The 13,055-nt window shown below is 46.1% G+C and overlaps 1 protein-coding gene across 1 annotated transcript in view; it reads right to left on the bottom strand.

Annotated features, from left to right (window-relative positions):
• LOC142570491 (phospholipid-transporting ATPase ABCA3-like) overlaps positions 1–13,055 on the bottom strand; it is a 40,042-nt gene that overhangs the window by 966 nt on the left and 26,021 nt on the right. The window contains exon 7 of the mRNA XM_075678873.1: positions 5,269–5,526. Coding sequence (XP_075534988.1) covers positions 5,269–5,526 — 258 coding nt within the window. The remainder of the gene's footprint in view (positions 1–5,268; positions 5,527–13,055) is intronic.

Below are 13,055 nucleotides of genomic sequence, written 5' to 3'. Positions count from 1 at the left end.
GACCAAGAGAAGAGGAACATGCATCATAACATTTTATGGCAGTTTGAGGGCGGGTACATTAAAGCTGGCCTGTTAGGATTCCTACAAAATTAGTTTTGCCTCAAGGATCAACGGACTTCAATGCCACTATTGCAACATCTGCCCTAAATCAATTAAATGTCAGTCATTAAGTACAGAGCGGTCCAAGTATTGATTGCTGGAAAAATAATCCATGCTATGTGGTAAGGTCACGGCATCAGGATGCGGTATCGCGATTTGTACTGGACCATGGTGACGCCACGGGATCACATGGTGCTAATAAAGGAAACCTTAGTTAACATTTTTATGGATGAAGAGCGTATTGATCTCTCATTATCGGGCAGCTACACAACACGGTGGCGGTTATTTAAATCAAATACTTTTGAACGGCTTCATGCTGCTACATTCCCGCACTTAATTTGAATATTTATGTTAGTGTTTCATAACCATGAGTAAAATTGAATGATTGAACCACTCGTTTGCTTTTTCTTCCTCTAAGGCAGTGTCTTGTAATTTCTTCAGACTTTTTTCTTGCGATCGCAGAGACAAAAGATATCTATTTGAATAAAATTGCCTTTTCTTTCGCCTGAAGATATAAGCCCCCCCCCCCCCCCGAGCAGACACTTCCTCATATACTTTCACTGAATGTACTCCAGGACGTATACTCATGACATTTACTGTTTTTCTGCTTGTGGCGATGTTAAACGTCGCAATTCGTCAATGTCGTACCTTGACGATAACACTTTAGTTATCACTATAAACAATAGAGCTCATTTAAAAATAAATGTGCAGTCTTTAAGGCGGAGCGTATGGAAGACATAATTGCGGAACCTTTTGTGATTTTCATTGAATAGTCCACAAAGATGGCGCCGATACAGAGGCTGCCTAGTAAACTCAGCGGTTACGTGCGAAATATGCAAGCTTCCTTGCGTGTACAGTCCCCAAGCATACACATCATTTGATTATCTTACAGTCAGCCGTGTGGTTGTAGAAGGGGACAGCGAGGAAAAAATTGTCGCGCTTGATAAGATTGGCCTTGGAGCTTCGGCCGAAGTGAAACAGGCGTACTGCTTGCATGCACGTGTGAACAAATAAATACGGCTATGCTCCACACACAATTTTCACTAGTCAGCCAACTAACAATTATAAATTATTCAGCTGTGCGTCCAAGCAAGCATTTACAAGATTGGCGCTGCCGTGCTTCAACCCCTGCTAACGTTAACGCTGCAACCACAGGAAGTTTTGAAAAGAAAGGGAACATTAACGGCGACCGCAGGTTCTGATTTTATAGAGAGCCAACTTTTGTGTGTAATTTATGTAGAGTAGTAAATAAAAGGTATATGAACAAGGCCGAGGTCAAAAAGAAACGATCGCGAAGGCAATTGAACGGCTTTGCAGCAACATGTGCAAAAGTCCTTCATAAACCGCGGTTTTGAAGTGGAGCAGTGTTAGCGTCTCTGCCTCACACACGATAAATGTGGACTTTACCTCCAACGTTAACTATAATGTTTCTTTTCTTGTCATTTTAGACTATCAGAAGCGTTTTAAATATATCCCATTTCACTACATTCTCTCGAACAAGGCGCGCTGCAACTTGGCGGCAGCTCCAGTTCAGCTTTGGGTGGCAGCGCTTGCTTTTCCCACTGACAGCTGCAAAAAAAAATCTTACGAGCGGAATGCACAGACAATCGCAACGTACGTATTAGAAATTTAAATGTAATAAGGTTATTATGAAACCAAAATAACACCACAAACAACTACTTAAGTGGTAGTTTGTACTTCATATACGCTCGCAGCAACGCTGCGGATCGGGCCCCGGAGGCGGCCACCTCTTTTTCGCTTCATGTAGCGCAAGACAGCGAACAAACACTATGCGTCCAGCCACCGTGTCTCCAGCTGCCGCGCAATCGTTGTTATTCGTGATAGGCAATTCGCTGCATGAGGCTTTAATGTCTGTACTGTTGATGGTGTCTGGCCGTCAATGCATCAGATGCTGCTAAGAAACCGGAGCAGGGGGGGGGGGGGCAGGGAAGTTCCCGGCTTGATACATCAATAGTTATCGCATCTTACAGGTAGAGGACCCACGTCTAGCATGAGTTCACAGATAATGACTGTGCGCACTCTGTTACCTGGATGTGCACTCGAGGGAGTACAGCCCGCTAACGTTATGATCGGCCTCTCAAGTGTGGGAAACATCCAAGCGTGCTTTCCCATGTCGAGATGATTTCCCTCATCCTCGAAATAGGTGTTATGATCAGCCTGTACTTCGACCTCTCAAGTGTGGGTAACTTTCCAACGTGCTTTCCTATGTCGAGATAATTGGCCTCTTCCCGGAAAAGCGTCACTCCTCTACGCCCTGAGCAGACACAAAGTGGAGGACCCAAAAGAGAAGACATGAAGGGGAAGAGGACGTTGACTTCGCAATCTGATATAGGCACTGACACTTGTACAAGTTCCCCAAGCTTCCCGAAGAGACATCGCCTGCCACAAGACTCTGGCGGGTTGTTAATGCCGTCTTGGTCCCCGTGATAGAACCGCTCGAGACTCGGATAGAGTCACAGCCATGTACCAATGAAGTGAATGCGTTCTTTCCCACTTTTTTTCATCATCACGATGCCCGCCTTCGTCGTCCTTGATTCTTGCGGTGTAGACCAACTTCACCCGGTCGAGATCGTATCAACGTGGAGAGCACACCGAGGTAACATCCTGCTGTACACACAAAGGACACATCCTACAGGAAAGATTAAGGTTGTTTCCTTGAGTCGTACGAAAGGATGTGTAAAGAGGCGGTACTTATAAAGTGTTGTGACTTCAAGGGACGGAAGTCAGACGAACTTGACAGCAGGGCTTACTGCCTTATTCGGCGCATCGGCTGGCGTCTAGTACAAGGCACAACTGAAGAGCACACAGATAAGGCTGCCGGCTTTTATAGCCAGCACACAAATACAACATGACCGACACGCAGATAGGTGTGCATACAGGCGGCATGGTGGCCGCACGCACTGATCTAATGAACAGATAGTGTCGAGGCCGCGCAGTGCCGAACGGCCGCATACGCCGGAGTATTCGCATGTAACATCCATTTTAAGCCAAAAGTCACATTACACAAACACCGCCATTTGTCTTTTACAAAACTAGTACACCATACGCACAAGAACAAAATATGTAATTACTCATTGCTATTACATAGTATCAATCGTACATCAGCCGGTCCGGCAGCCTTCGTACGCGTGTGCTGCGTTGAGGCGAAATTTCGGGCGCAGCATGGCTACTGGCAGTTTCTGCAAGTGTATCAGTGCTGTTACTGTTTTCAGGGAAAGCTGCCCAATCAAGTTGCACCTCTTGTTGGGTGGTGCACGACGTTTGCTGCTCTCAAATTATCTGCATGCACAAACATCATCTGCTGTTGCACACGAACCAAGAATGTGACATCAGACACAACATTAATCACTTTTAAACCATTTATTGGTTTCTCCTCTGACCTATTTTACCATGGCTGCCTCCCCCACAGATGAACATCTAGCGGCACCGCGACGTCTCGCTTAGCAGTGCTCTCAGCCCTCATTTTCGCTTTCGTTGCTTGCGTCATATCGGGTTTTAACAAAGATAGGCGCGTCCGCAATTTCTTACCAAGAAACAGTTCACTGGATGTTTTACCAGTGAAAGAGTGGGGGTCATTCGTTAAGAAAAAAGAAAATTGTCTACATTGCGCTGCATGCTTCTGCTGCAGTCGGTCTTTTGATCGACAAGTAGTGATTTCAAAAGAGCCTTTTTCACTGTCTGAACTGTACGTTCTGCAGCACCGTTTCACTGAGGGTTGTAGAGTGGAGTTAGAGTGCGCATTACACCATTTTTGCGAAGAAATTTCCGCAATTCGGAACACAGAAACTGGGGACCATTGTCCGTCACCACTTCAACTGGCAGAGCATAGGATGCGAACACAGAGCGGAGAACTTCAACTGCTTTCTGCGCTGTTGTGCTAAACATTAGTTTAACTTCCACTCACTTGGAGTGCTCATCAACCATGACCCGAAAGGCTTTGCCATCTTTTTCCGCGAAGTCCATGCGCACGCACTCCCAGTTGTTCAGCACAATGCATTGGCGGGCTAGTTGGTGCGGATCCATAAATACTTTGTTTAGCGCAATACAACGGACACAAGAAAGGCAGCAGGACAAAGCGCCCAGTTGTTGTATCAACACATCCATTGCTGCAATGGTGCGGCCGGAACCGAAGCTCGGGCGCTGTTACAAATTTCGCATTTCTTGACAGACTCCTCAAGGTCTTTGTCAATGTTAGGCCACCACACGATTCCGTGAGCAAGCATCTTCATTTTGTTAATATCAGGGTGCTCTTCGTGCAGTGGATCTAAGACGCTCTTCCACAACGAACTGGGAATTATTATGCGGTTGTTCCAAAAAAAGACAGCTCACTTCTCAAGAAAGCTCATATCTTCTGATGAAATATGGCTCTAGAGCTTAGTCGACTGCCTTCGGCCAACCCTGCCATGTCATTTCGCGAACCATTCTGAGGTGCTTGCCTTTATCAGTTTCTTTGGCTACTTCTTTAGCCGTCAGCGGAATGTCTGGAATGGGCGAAAAATAGTCCACAGCTTCCTCGGTCGCAGTCAATGGACCGACGCAGCGTCTAACTGGGGGGTCAGCTCTGAAATCAAGAGGCGCCTGCTTGGGTCAAGCGTATCAACCCCTGTCGATGAGAACCCCCTCACCTCGGTGTGTTCAGTGAAATAAAAGTGCGGAAGTGAGTCCAGCTGTGAACCCTCCCCCTCAAAGGCGGATCGACTACGATGACTCTCCCGTTGGACGAAGGTTGAACGGCCATTTTCCCTCACCTAGGGACCTAGGGAGGACAGAGGGCTTTGTGTGTGTGTGTGTGTGTGTGTGTGTGTGTGTGTGTGTGTGTGTGCGTGTGTGTGTGTGCGCGTGTGCGTGTGCGTGTGCGTGTGCGCGTGTGCGTGTGCGTGTGCGTGTGTGTGCGTGTGCGTGTGCGTGTGTGTGCGTGTGCGTGTGCGTGTGTGTGCGTGTGCGTGTGCGTGCGCGTGTGTGTGTGTGTGTGTGTGTGTGTGTGTGTGTGTGTGTGTGTGTGTGTGTGTGTGTGTGTGTGTGTGACACGGGAAGCGCGAACGATGAGACTTCATCTTAGACGGCACACGCACTGACACAAAAGACACATACGCTCGCACAAACTCTCTGCATGCACACGCGTGCGCCGAGAGAAAGAGAAAGTCTCACGTGCGCAGCACCGCTGCAGCGACAGCCTCGCCTCCGAGACCTTGGCGTGACAAGCCGACTCGAGCACTTGACCTCCGATGCGACAGATGGAGTTCTCGGAGGCCAGCTGCAACAACTTCGTCATTCCTCGGGAGTATGAGAAGGAAGGCAGGAGTCGCAAGAGTTGCACAATTGTCGTGGTCAGCATGGTCAGCGGGAAACTCTCCAAAGTGTCAGCATAGTGCTCCATAAACACCGATGTCATGCAACCTAACATAGCTGCAACGAAAAGTATGAAAGGTAGTTGCATGCGCAGGAACCAAGGAAGAGAAACGACAAGTATAGTAATACGTTAGAAGATTGCCAAACTTGACGGGCCAGAGATTGATTGGAGTGGCCGATCCGTGCGGTTCTGGCCAGCAGTTAAAGAGGTTCATGCAAAGTGCCTCGAGCGGCCAGTCACGCGGCAATTTTGCGTGCATTTGCGGGCTTCTTTCACGCTCGGAAAAACACTTTTATGTAGCCCGTACTGAGCAACAGATAGGCGTACGGGGAGTTTTTCATGTCGCTCTACTGTTTTCTCATTGACACTTTTCTTCTAATTCTAATAACTGAGAAGAATTTATTAGAACAATTATCTAATTAGGCGGAAGTTAAAAAATAATGTGAGCATCTCCAAGCGATGGCAAGCAATATTACCGTGGTTCTGTCCAGCTACGTGGCATTCGAATATTTTTAAACTCTGGCTAAAGTTAGCCGAGACACCCTGTAAATCGCGCACATTCTCTCAACACCAGGGGGCGGCAAATAACAAACGACAAGTTATCTTGTATGCCACAAAAGTAGAAATTTCATTTTCGCATGATATAACGATACAGATGTTTGACTAACACAAGCTAGACCAATGATATGAATATGATATGCCCTTAGCAGTTCATGCGCGGTTTTAGCTATACTACCACCAAAATCCTCACCTCAGAAAAAAGTGGCTCACAGCAGCGTGATCTGCAATGCGCAGAAAGATGCGCGTTTATATCCCTTTATTTTAATTGTTGGCGTTTTCCCTCACTCAGTCGTTCCCACAACGGCCGGTCTACCCGACGTAGGTTTTTCCGTAACTTAGCGGCACCTGGAAGACCACTCCAGTGCACTATAAAATAATTTACACCCTAAAACTGAAAAAGGTTGTAAATGTGTCTATAACTCACACCCTAATGGTGCGAGTTATGCACACATTTACAGCCTTTTTCACTTTTAAGGGTGTAAATTATTTTACAGTGTGGCACACTGCACGTGGTGTTTTGCGTACTTGACTTAGCCCGTATGCACAGCGCGTCGCGTGATTCGGACGCATAGGCGAGCTAGTCTTTTCGGGGCGGAAAACGCAACAGGTACCACATACATGTTCGCCACCTTCTTCAGTTTGTGGCTCATCTTGTAAAAATTAGGTACCGCTAGTGCGTTTTTTCAAGAAGGCTGCTCACCTTCCTCGCCCAGCTTGGGATTATTGCTACGTTTGACTTTCTGAAGCAAGGTTTCTACCACCGAGATGATAACCTAACGAGAGAATCTGGCATTTAAAAGCCGCTGGATCTGATGTTTAAAGCTAGATTCCAGCTGGTGGACACATACGACCTTCAAAGCACGGACCGTAGGCAGAGCGCCGCGATACCTCTTTTAACAATTTGTGGGTGCGTAGAGCGGTCTGGAACAGTTGTTTTCTTGCTCGACGTGAATAACGCTAGCAGACATGTTTATGTCTGCTGGTGTTTTTGTTGTTGTGGACATACGGAGAATGCGACGCACTTTTAATTCAGAAACAATCAAGGTACCGCTACGACTTCCTTTTAAGCGAGGTCGCTCGCAGGGTTTGACGGGCGCGTTAACTAAACCAGATATCGCGAATTTCTGAGTGCAATTTTCACTAAACAACGTCTCACTAAACAGCAACGCACGCGGCCACGTAGACCTTTGTCACGGTCAGCTTCAAACGTCCGTGGGACGCAGCCTAGCAAAGGGAGCAGATTTCAACAGCAGTGGTGGTAATCACTGAAATAAGCGGGCGTGAAAGGCGGGGAAAATTATGTTTGAAATCATTTGCACGGCAATGGCTTGTCCAGTCGATAAGTATGCACACGTTTGAACATTTGGTATCCTCAGAATTCCACGAAAAAAGTGTTTCAAGGAATTTGGTGCACAAAACCTTCACTTTTCCAGCACCAAAAAAGCGCCAGACTTTACTCGAAGACTTGAATCCAAACCTTTGCGCTGAAGCAAGACTAACGGTTCAAACCGCCGTATTTGGACGTGAAGTTCTCTCTAAAATCGGTCAGAGGAAGTCGCTTGCTAAAAACCACATGTAACGAAAACATGTTTTAGTATTATCGCTTATATTTTTGCGACCGCAATATCCACGTGTCTAACTTTAATATCGTTGCGTAGAGAAAAGAAGCCATTACTCGACCATGCATGTGTCACGTGCAGAGATGGCGCCGTTGTTTCGCCACGCATGATGCAATCGGAGCTGAATTTAGCCTATTCCTCGGCGTTCAGAGAGCCATAGGCCGGCAGTACCTCTGTCAATCCGTGCGAGAGTGCATGGTTGCGTTTCAGAGAACTTACTAAATCATAGTAGACCTAAGCCATCAAACTCCCAGCTGTGCTCATCAGGAATTATAAGACCTACAAGTACGCAATTATTTTGCACAACATTCACGCTTGCTCGGTTTTGACGCCCCTTCGTTTGACATGCAGGTTTCAGAAATGGCCCGCAGAGACTCGCGCAACAACACCTGAGGGACGCCAATTCGCACTCATCCTCTCCTATTCCGCCGTGATCATGGCCGGCCCCCTACGAATAGGAAGCGAGCACGACTGCATGATTAGACCGTAGGTCCCCCACTAGTTGTATCATGAGTTGACCTTGTAGGCTTTCAAGCGCATGAACATGACATGCGCTTTACTTCTGTGTCGTTATTTACAGAAAAGTCATTACTTGAGCAAGCACGTGTTGCATGCGTAGATGGCACCGCTGTCGCGCCACGCATGACGCAATTCGAGATAAATGTTGTCTCGCACGCGGCGTTCAAAGAGGTGTAGTTCCGCAGTACGTTTTTCCATCCCAGTAGGGATGGCCGCGTACGCTCTCCTTACCATCAAACTCAAATAGGCGCTCATCAGGACATATAAGGCCCTCAAGTGTGTAATTTGTAGCAGAAATTTCCCGCTTGCTCGCTATGGCCCCCACCCCCCATCTCCCGTCCCTTTGTGTTTGACACGTAGTGTACAAAAGTGGGGTGAAGGCACTCGGGCAGCAATGCAGAGGGATATCCAATGCCTTTGACCACGGCGGAACGTTTCCGCCTCCGATCAAAAAAAAAAAAAAGAAGAAGGCGCAAGCACAGGAGATTGAGGCAAAATCGGGAGCCACAACCAAATTCGAGTGTGACGGTCTGAGGCGCCACCACAAGGTGGGTCATTTCTTTACCTTTGTTCCCACGTACCTTCTGCAAAACAGAAAGGCCGAGTACGAATAGGTAGATTGCAAAATTAGACCGTAAGATCACCGCTAGCTGCAGCATATACAAGTAAGCAACGTAAGCTTTAAAATCTCTATGGATTGAAAGTTTGCTTAATCTAATTCTGGTAGAAGTCCTTCCAATTTCTTTTTCTTTTGGGCCTCCTTCTGAAAATGTTCGCCTTGATTTCTGCATGGTGAGTGCATTTATGCTAATAAAGTTGAAACTATCATACATTAATAAATTTAACTTGTATAATATTTGGTTACGCCATTTCTGTATACCCTATAGTGCCCACAGAGCCTCTACAACATGCACAAGGCGTTTCACGTATATACCCCACTGCGGCTGGGTCCCCGATACAGCCTACCGGATTTTGTTTTCCATTAATGCAGTAGAAGTATTTACGTCATGCGTTGCGTCGAATATTAAACATCACCTCTGACCTTCGGCTGTAATTCGCATGGAATACAATCCCTCAATTATTTTCACGTGTAACAACGAACATGATCAATGCTACCATACATTTCCATCAACACTTCTAGTGTTTTGTTTTTCTGTGCGACTGATGATCATACTTACCTATGGCAAACATGGACATGGCAAGCGTAGAGAATCCGAAACCAGGGTTGTCGAAAAAGAAGGAGCATATGTAGATGAACGGTAGAGCGGCTAATCCATGCAGTATATTCATCATAAAGATTAATTCTGCGAAAGAACACAGCATACAAACGTTCTCTCGTAAACTTGCTTTGCCATTAGCTTGACGTAAAAGCAGCGGCGTTCTCTTCAAGTTCGCGAGCAATGCGCAGAGCATCGGGCGCCACTGGCTCGCCGGCTGCAACGCCCATAAGAAAGAAATATATCTTCCGCTCAACACTAACTACCATGCGGCGCTGTTGCAATTAAAATTGAATACATTATTTCACTCCCATTGCCACCGTTCACTGCCAGTGCGACAAAAAAAACTCGACAGAGGCCAAATACACAAAGGTTTTCTTTCGTACACGCGCTGTTCCCCCTCCCCCCCCCCCCTCCTTGCCGGGCCGCCCTCGATAATAGTTTGTCCATCAACCCGAATGCATGTATTCTGCTGTTACAAAAATTCCTAGTGCATGTTTGTGTGCATCTGAATATAGACTCAGGTTAGCATACAGAGCGTTCTCTCTGTTAACATAGTTTCTTGTATATAACGCAACATCCAAATGCTATTTGTAAGGAGGTCTGCAATAGGCTGTAACATTCTAGACTCTCGCAGCTGGAACGGCAAGAAGAATTAAAGGGACACTGCGGAAAAACATTAGTTCAGATAAATTAGCAGCAAAAAGTACTAATACCAAAACTACATGTCCTTAAAGAAAGCCTCTTTTGTCGTGAGAGCAGCATAAGCATGTGTGATAAGTCGCAAAAATTAAAGACGTGTGGCGACTGTTTTATCAGTTGCCGCATCAATTGGCCGTGACGGCATGAATTTTGACGGCATCTGCTTCAAGCTGAATTGCTCTGTATTTTAAGATACATAGAAAATGAACTTAGTGAGTTGCAGCCAGAATACAAAAAGAAATGATTTGAAATCTTTGACGTTGAATTTTCGTACCAGCGCTGAGGGTTGCGGCGCGAAACACAATAAATGAAACTTTCACTTTATTATCTCGTTCTTATCCACGTATGATGGTGAAATTAAAATGTTCTAAGAGTATCAGTATAAACCGAGATAGTGTTTCTATTTATCGTCTCTGTCCATAGTGTTTCTAGTGATATAGTGTTATAGTGTTTCTATTTAACGTCAAATGTCCACGTGGTAACGGACCACGTGACTGGAAGGATACGAAATGACAAAGCTTCTTGCAACGCGCTACAGAATCGACTAAGAGCATCGATGGTGGGGCGACGCAGCGCATGCAGGAAGCGCTGTAAAAGGTGTTAGATTGCTCACGTATGAAGCTGTAGTTCAGCGTTCTCTTGTGGAAAAATGCGATTGGTGGCAGAACAAAGACGGCGGTCCCCATATAAAACATGAAGTCCCAAACGAAGCTGAAAGTCCAGTAGAGGAATGGCCCGACTCCTGCTATAGCATGCAGGTGTTTTACCTGCAGAGAAGAATTACGCCCGACTGTAAAAAAGTGAAGAGCAAGGGCTTAGAGGGAAGAATGGATAAAGCAGTTCGTGGGTTAATGTATGGTGCACTGGAATAGGGCAATGTGTCGTCCGACGGCGAAAGCGTGCCTCCTTTAGCGATGACGGCAGGGGGTGCTGGAGCACGGATATATGGACGGAAGACAGGAGCGTCTGGTCTACTGAAGCGCCACCTGTCTGTGCAGCTTGGAGTCACTGCTGGAAAGAAGAAAAATAAAGGTGCAATACAGGGCCTCCGGGATTCGCAGTTATGGTTGTCACGGACGTCATGCATGTATACGTACGGAGTTCGCTGATTGCTTGCTGTGGTTTTTCCTGCTGCGTTCGTGCATTCTTTATGTGCGCGGGAGGCGCTGGATTTCTAAATATATATTTGTGTGTGTATGTTTGTGTGTGTGCATGTGCGTGCACTCGTGCGAGCGTGCGCGTTTGTTTGTTTTGTTCTGTGAAGCCTGGCGACCGCCTTGATGGCTGACGCAACATCAAATGAATCCAATGCAACCCACCAGGTACAGTGTAGGTGCTCCTTCCGCGCTTCTTATCGTCGTGTGTTTCGAAATACTAAAAGCAAACGCGTGCTTACTGAACGGTACGAGGAGACGAGTGTTCGTTTGTCTTCTGCGACCGAAACGCTGAGCAGGCGATCAGAAACACGACATGATCTCTGGTCGGGAACGTGCAAGCTTAGACGCCGTTTCGATGTATTCTACAGTTCGTGGTGTTTAATTCTTGTGACATTAATTTCAATTGTTTTGTGAGCATTTTAGTTTATAAACGCAGAAAGTTTTGCACAACATATTTATATATCGCACACTAGGCATGCCGCTCGATCGCGGCGCTCTACTGGTGGCGTCATCGCAGAAGCGTCCTCAGTTCTGCCATTGTTTTGCTGTACAGACGACACGCTGTCCCATTCCAGTACACCATAATTAATGTACGCCAATGTAGTCGCACGTCGAGGCGTGATTACGTATTGATGAGCGCAATTCTTAACGAGAATTATTTGTGTTACAGTTCTCTCATGACATGATAGCTCACTGAAGTGTACAGATACATAAATCAATGATTGGAGTCGCCATGATCATGATGAGGCGATTCACTTAACCGGCTATGACATCGTCGTCTATGTTATTCTAAGCTTATCATCTTACCTGAGTGCCAGTATGGTCAAGCACACAAAATACTAGGCTCTCAGCGCAGATTGTAAGCCAAATTTAAATTTGGAATCGCTGCATTTTAACCTTTTCCACGAACACATGCCGTCATTTCTACAAGTCCTGAAAACGCGCTTGGTCGTATTTCTTGTCACTGGAAAAATTTCATGAAACACCATTTTCGTATTTCATTAATGAATGTACTGATTCAAACATGTCGACACTTTAAATGACGTACAAAGCTGACCGGGGGCATGCTTCAGTTTTAAGAAATATAGTACGTCTACGATAACTGCGCGCCGGTTTCAATGACGCTTTCTCCAATTAGCGTGTTTAACCTTTCCGATAGGTCGCTTTAGCGACTTTTATCGGGCTTGTCGTAGTGCTGTATCGTCCGTATTAATCATTCGCTAATGATTATTGAATGAATGCACTAATCCGCTGCGTTCCACACGCCGCATTTTTCTGGGCAGAACTGGTTTTAGCCAGCTTTAACCACACGACCAGGTAATATCGGCTATAATTCAAACACGAACAAGTTGAAAACTTCTCGAATGCGTTGTTGCGTCCCCAGGTTCGCCTACCATTTCTAACACTCGCTTAATTCAAACTTGAGGCCGGAAATGTGGGACAACCCTATGCTTATAGAAACCGATAACAGAGCGATCAAATGGCATACCTTCACGGCATTACGCTAAACGAGCGTTCTCATCAGCCATTTTCTGCTAACGATTCAATTTATGCAGATGCTACCGTATTTTCCTGACCCTAACGCGCACTTTTGTTTTCGGGAATGCACATGTGGGACTAAAACATTGACACTACTAAAACATTGATATGCGCGTTAGGTACGAGCAGAAAAGAAAAAAATGCAGTATGATGACAAGATAATATAACCTAATCTAAACGTCGCTGCAGCTGCGTGAGCTGCGGTAGGTTTATTCCCGCTATGTTAGTTCATTAGACTATAGTGTTATACTATTCTAGACGCTATAGTTAC

Source organism: Dermacentor variabilis, chromosome 2 (assembly GCF_050947875.1).
Source record: "Dermacentor variabilis isolate Ectoservices chromosome 2, ASM5094787v1, whole genome shotgun sequence".
Lineage (NCBI taxonomy): Eukaryota > Metazoa > Arthropoda > Arachnida > Ixodida > Ixodidae > Dermacentor > Dermacentor variabilis.
This window is presented reverse-complemented; position numbering and strand designations above follow the sequence as displayed.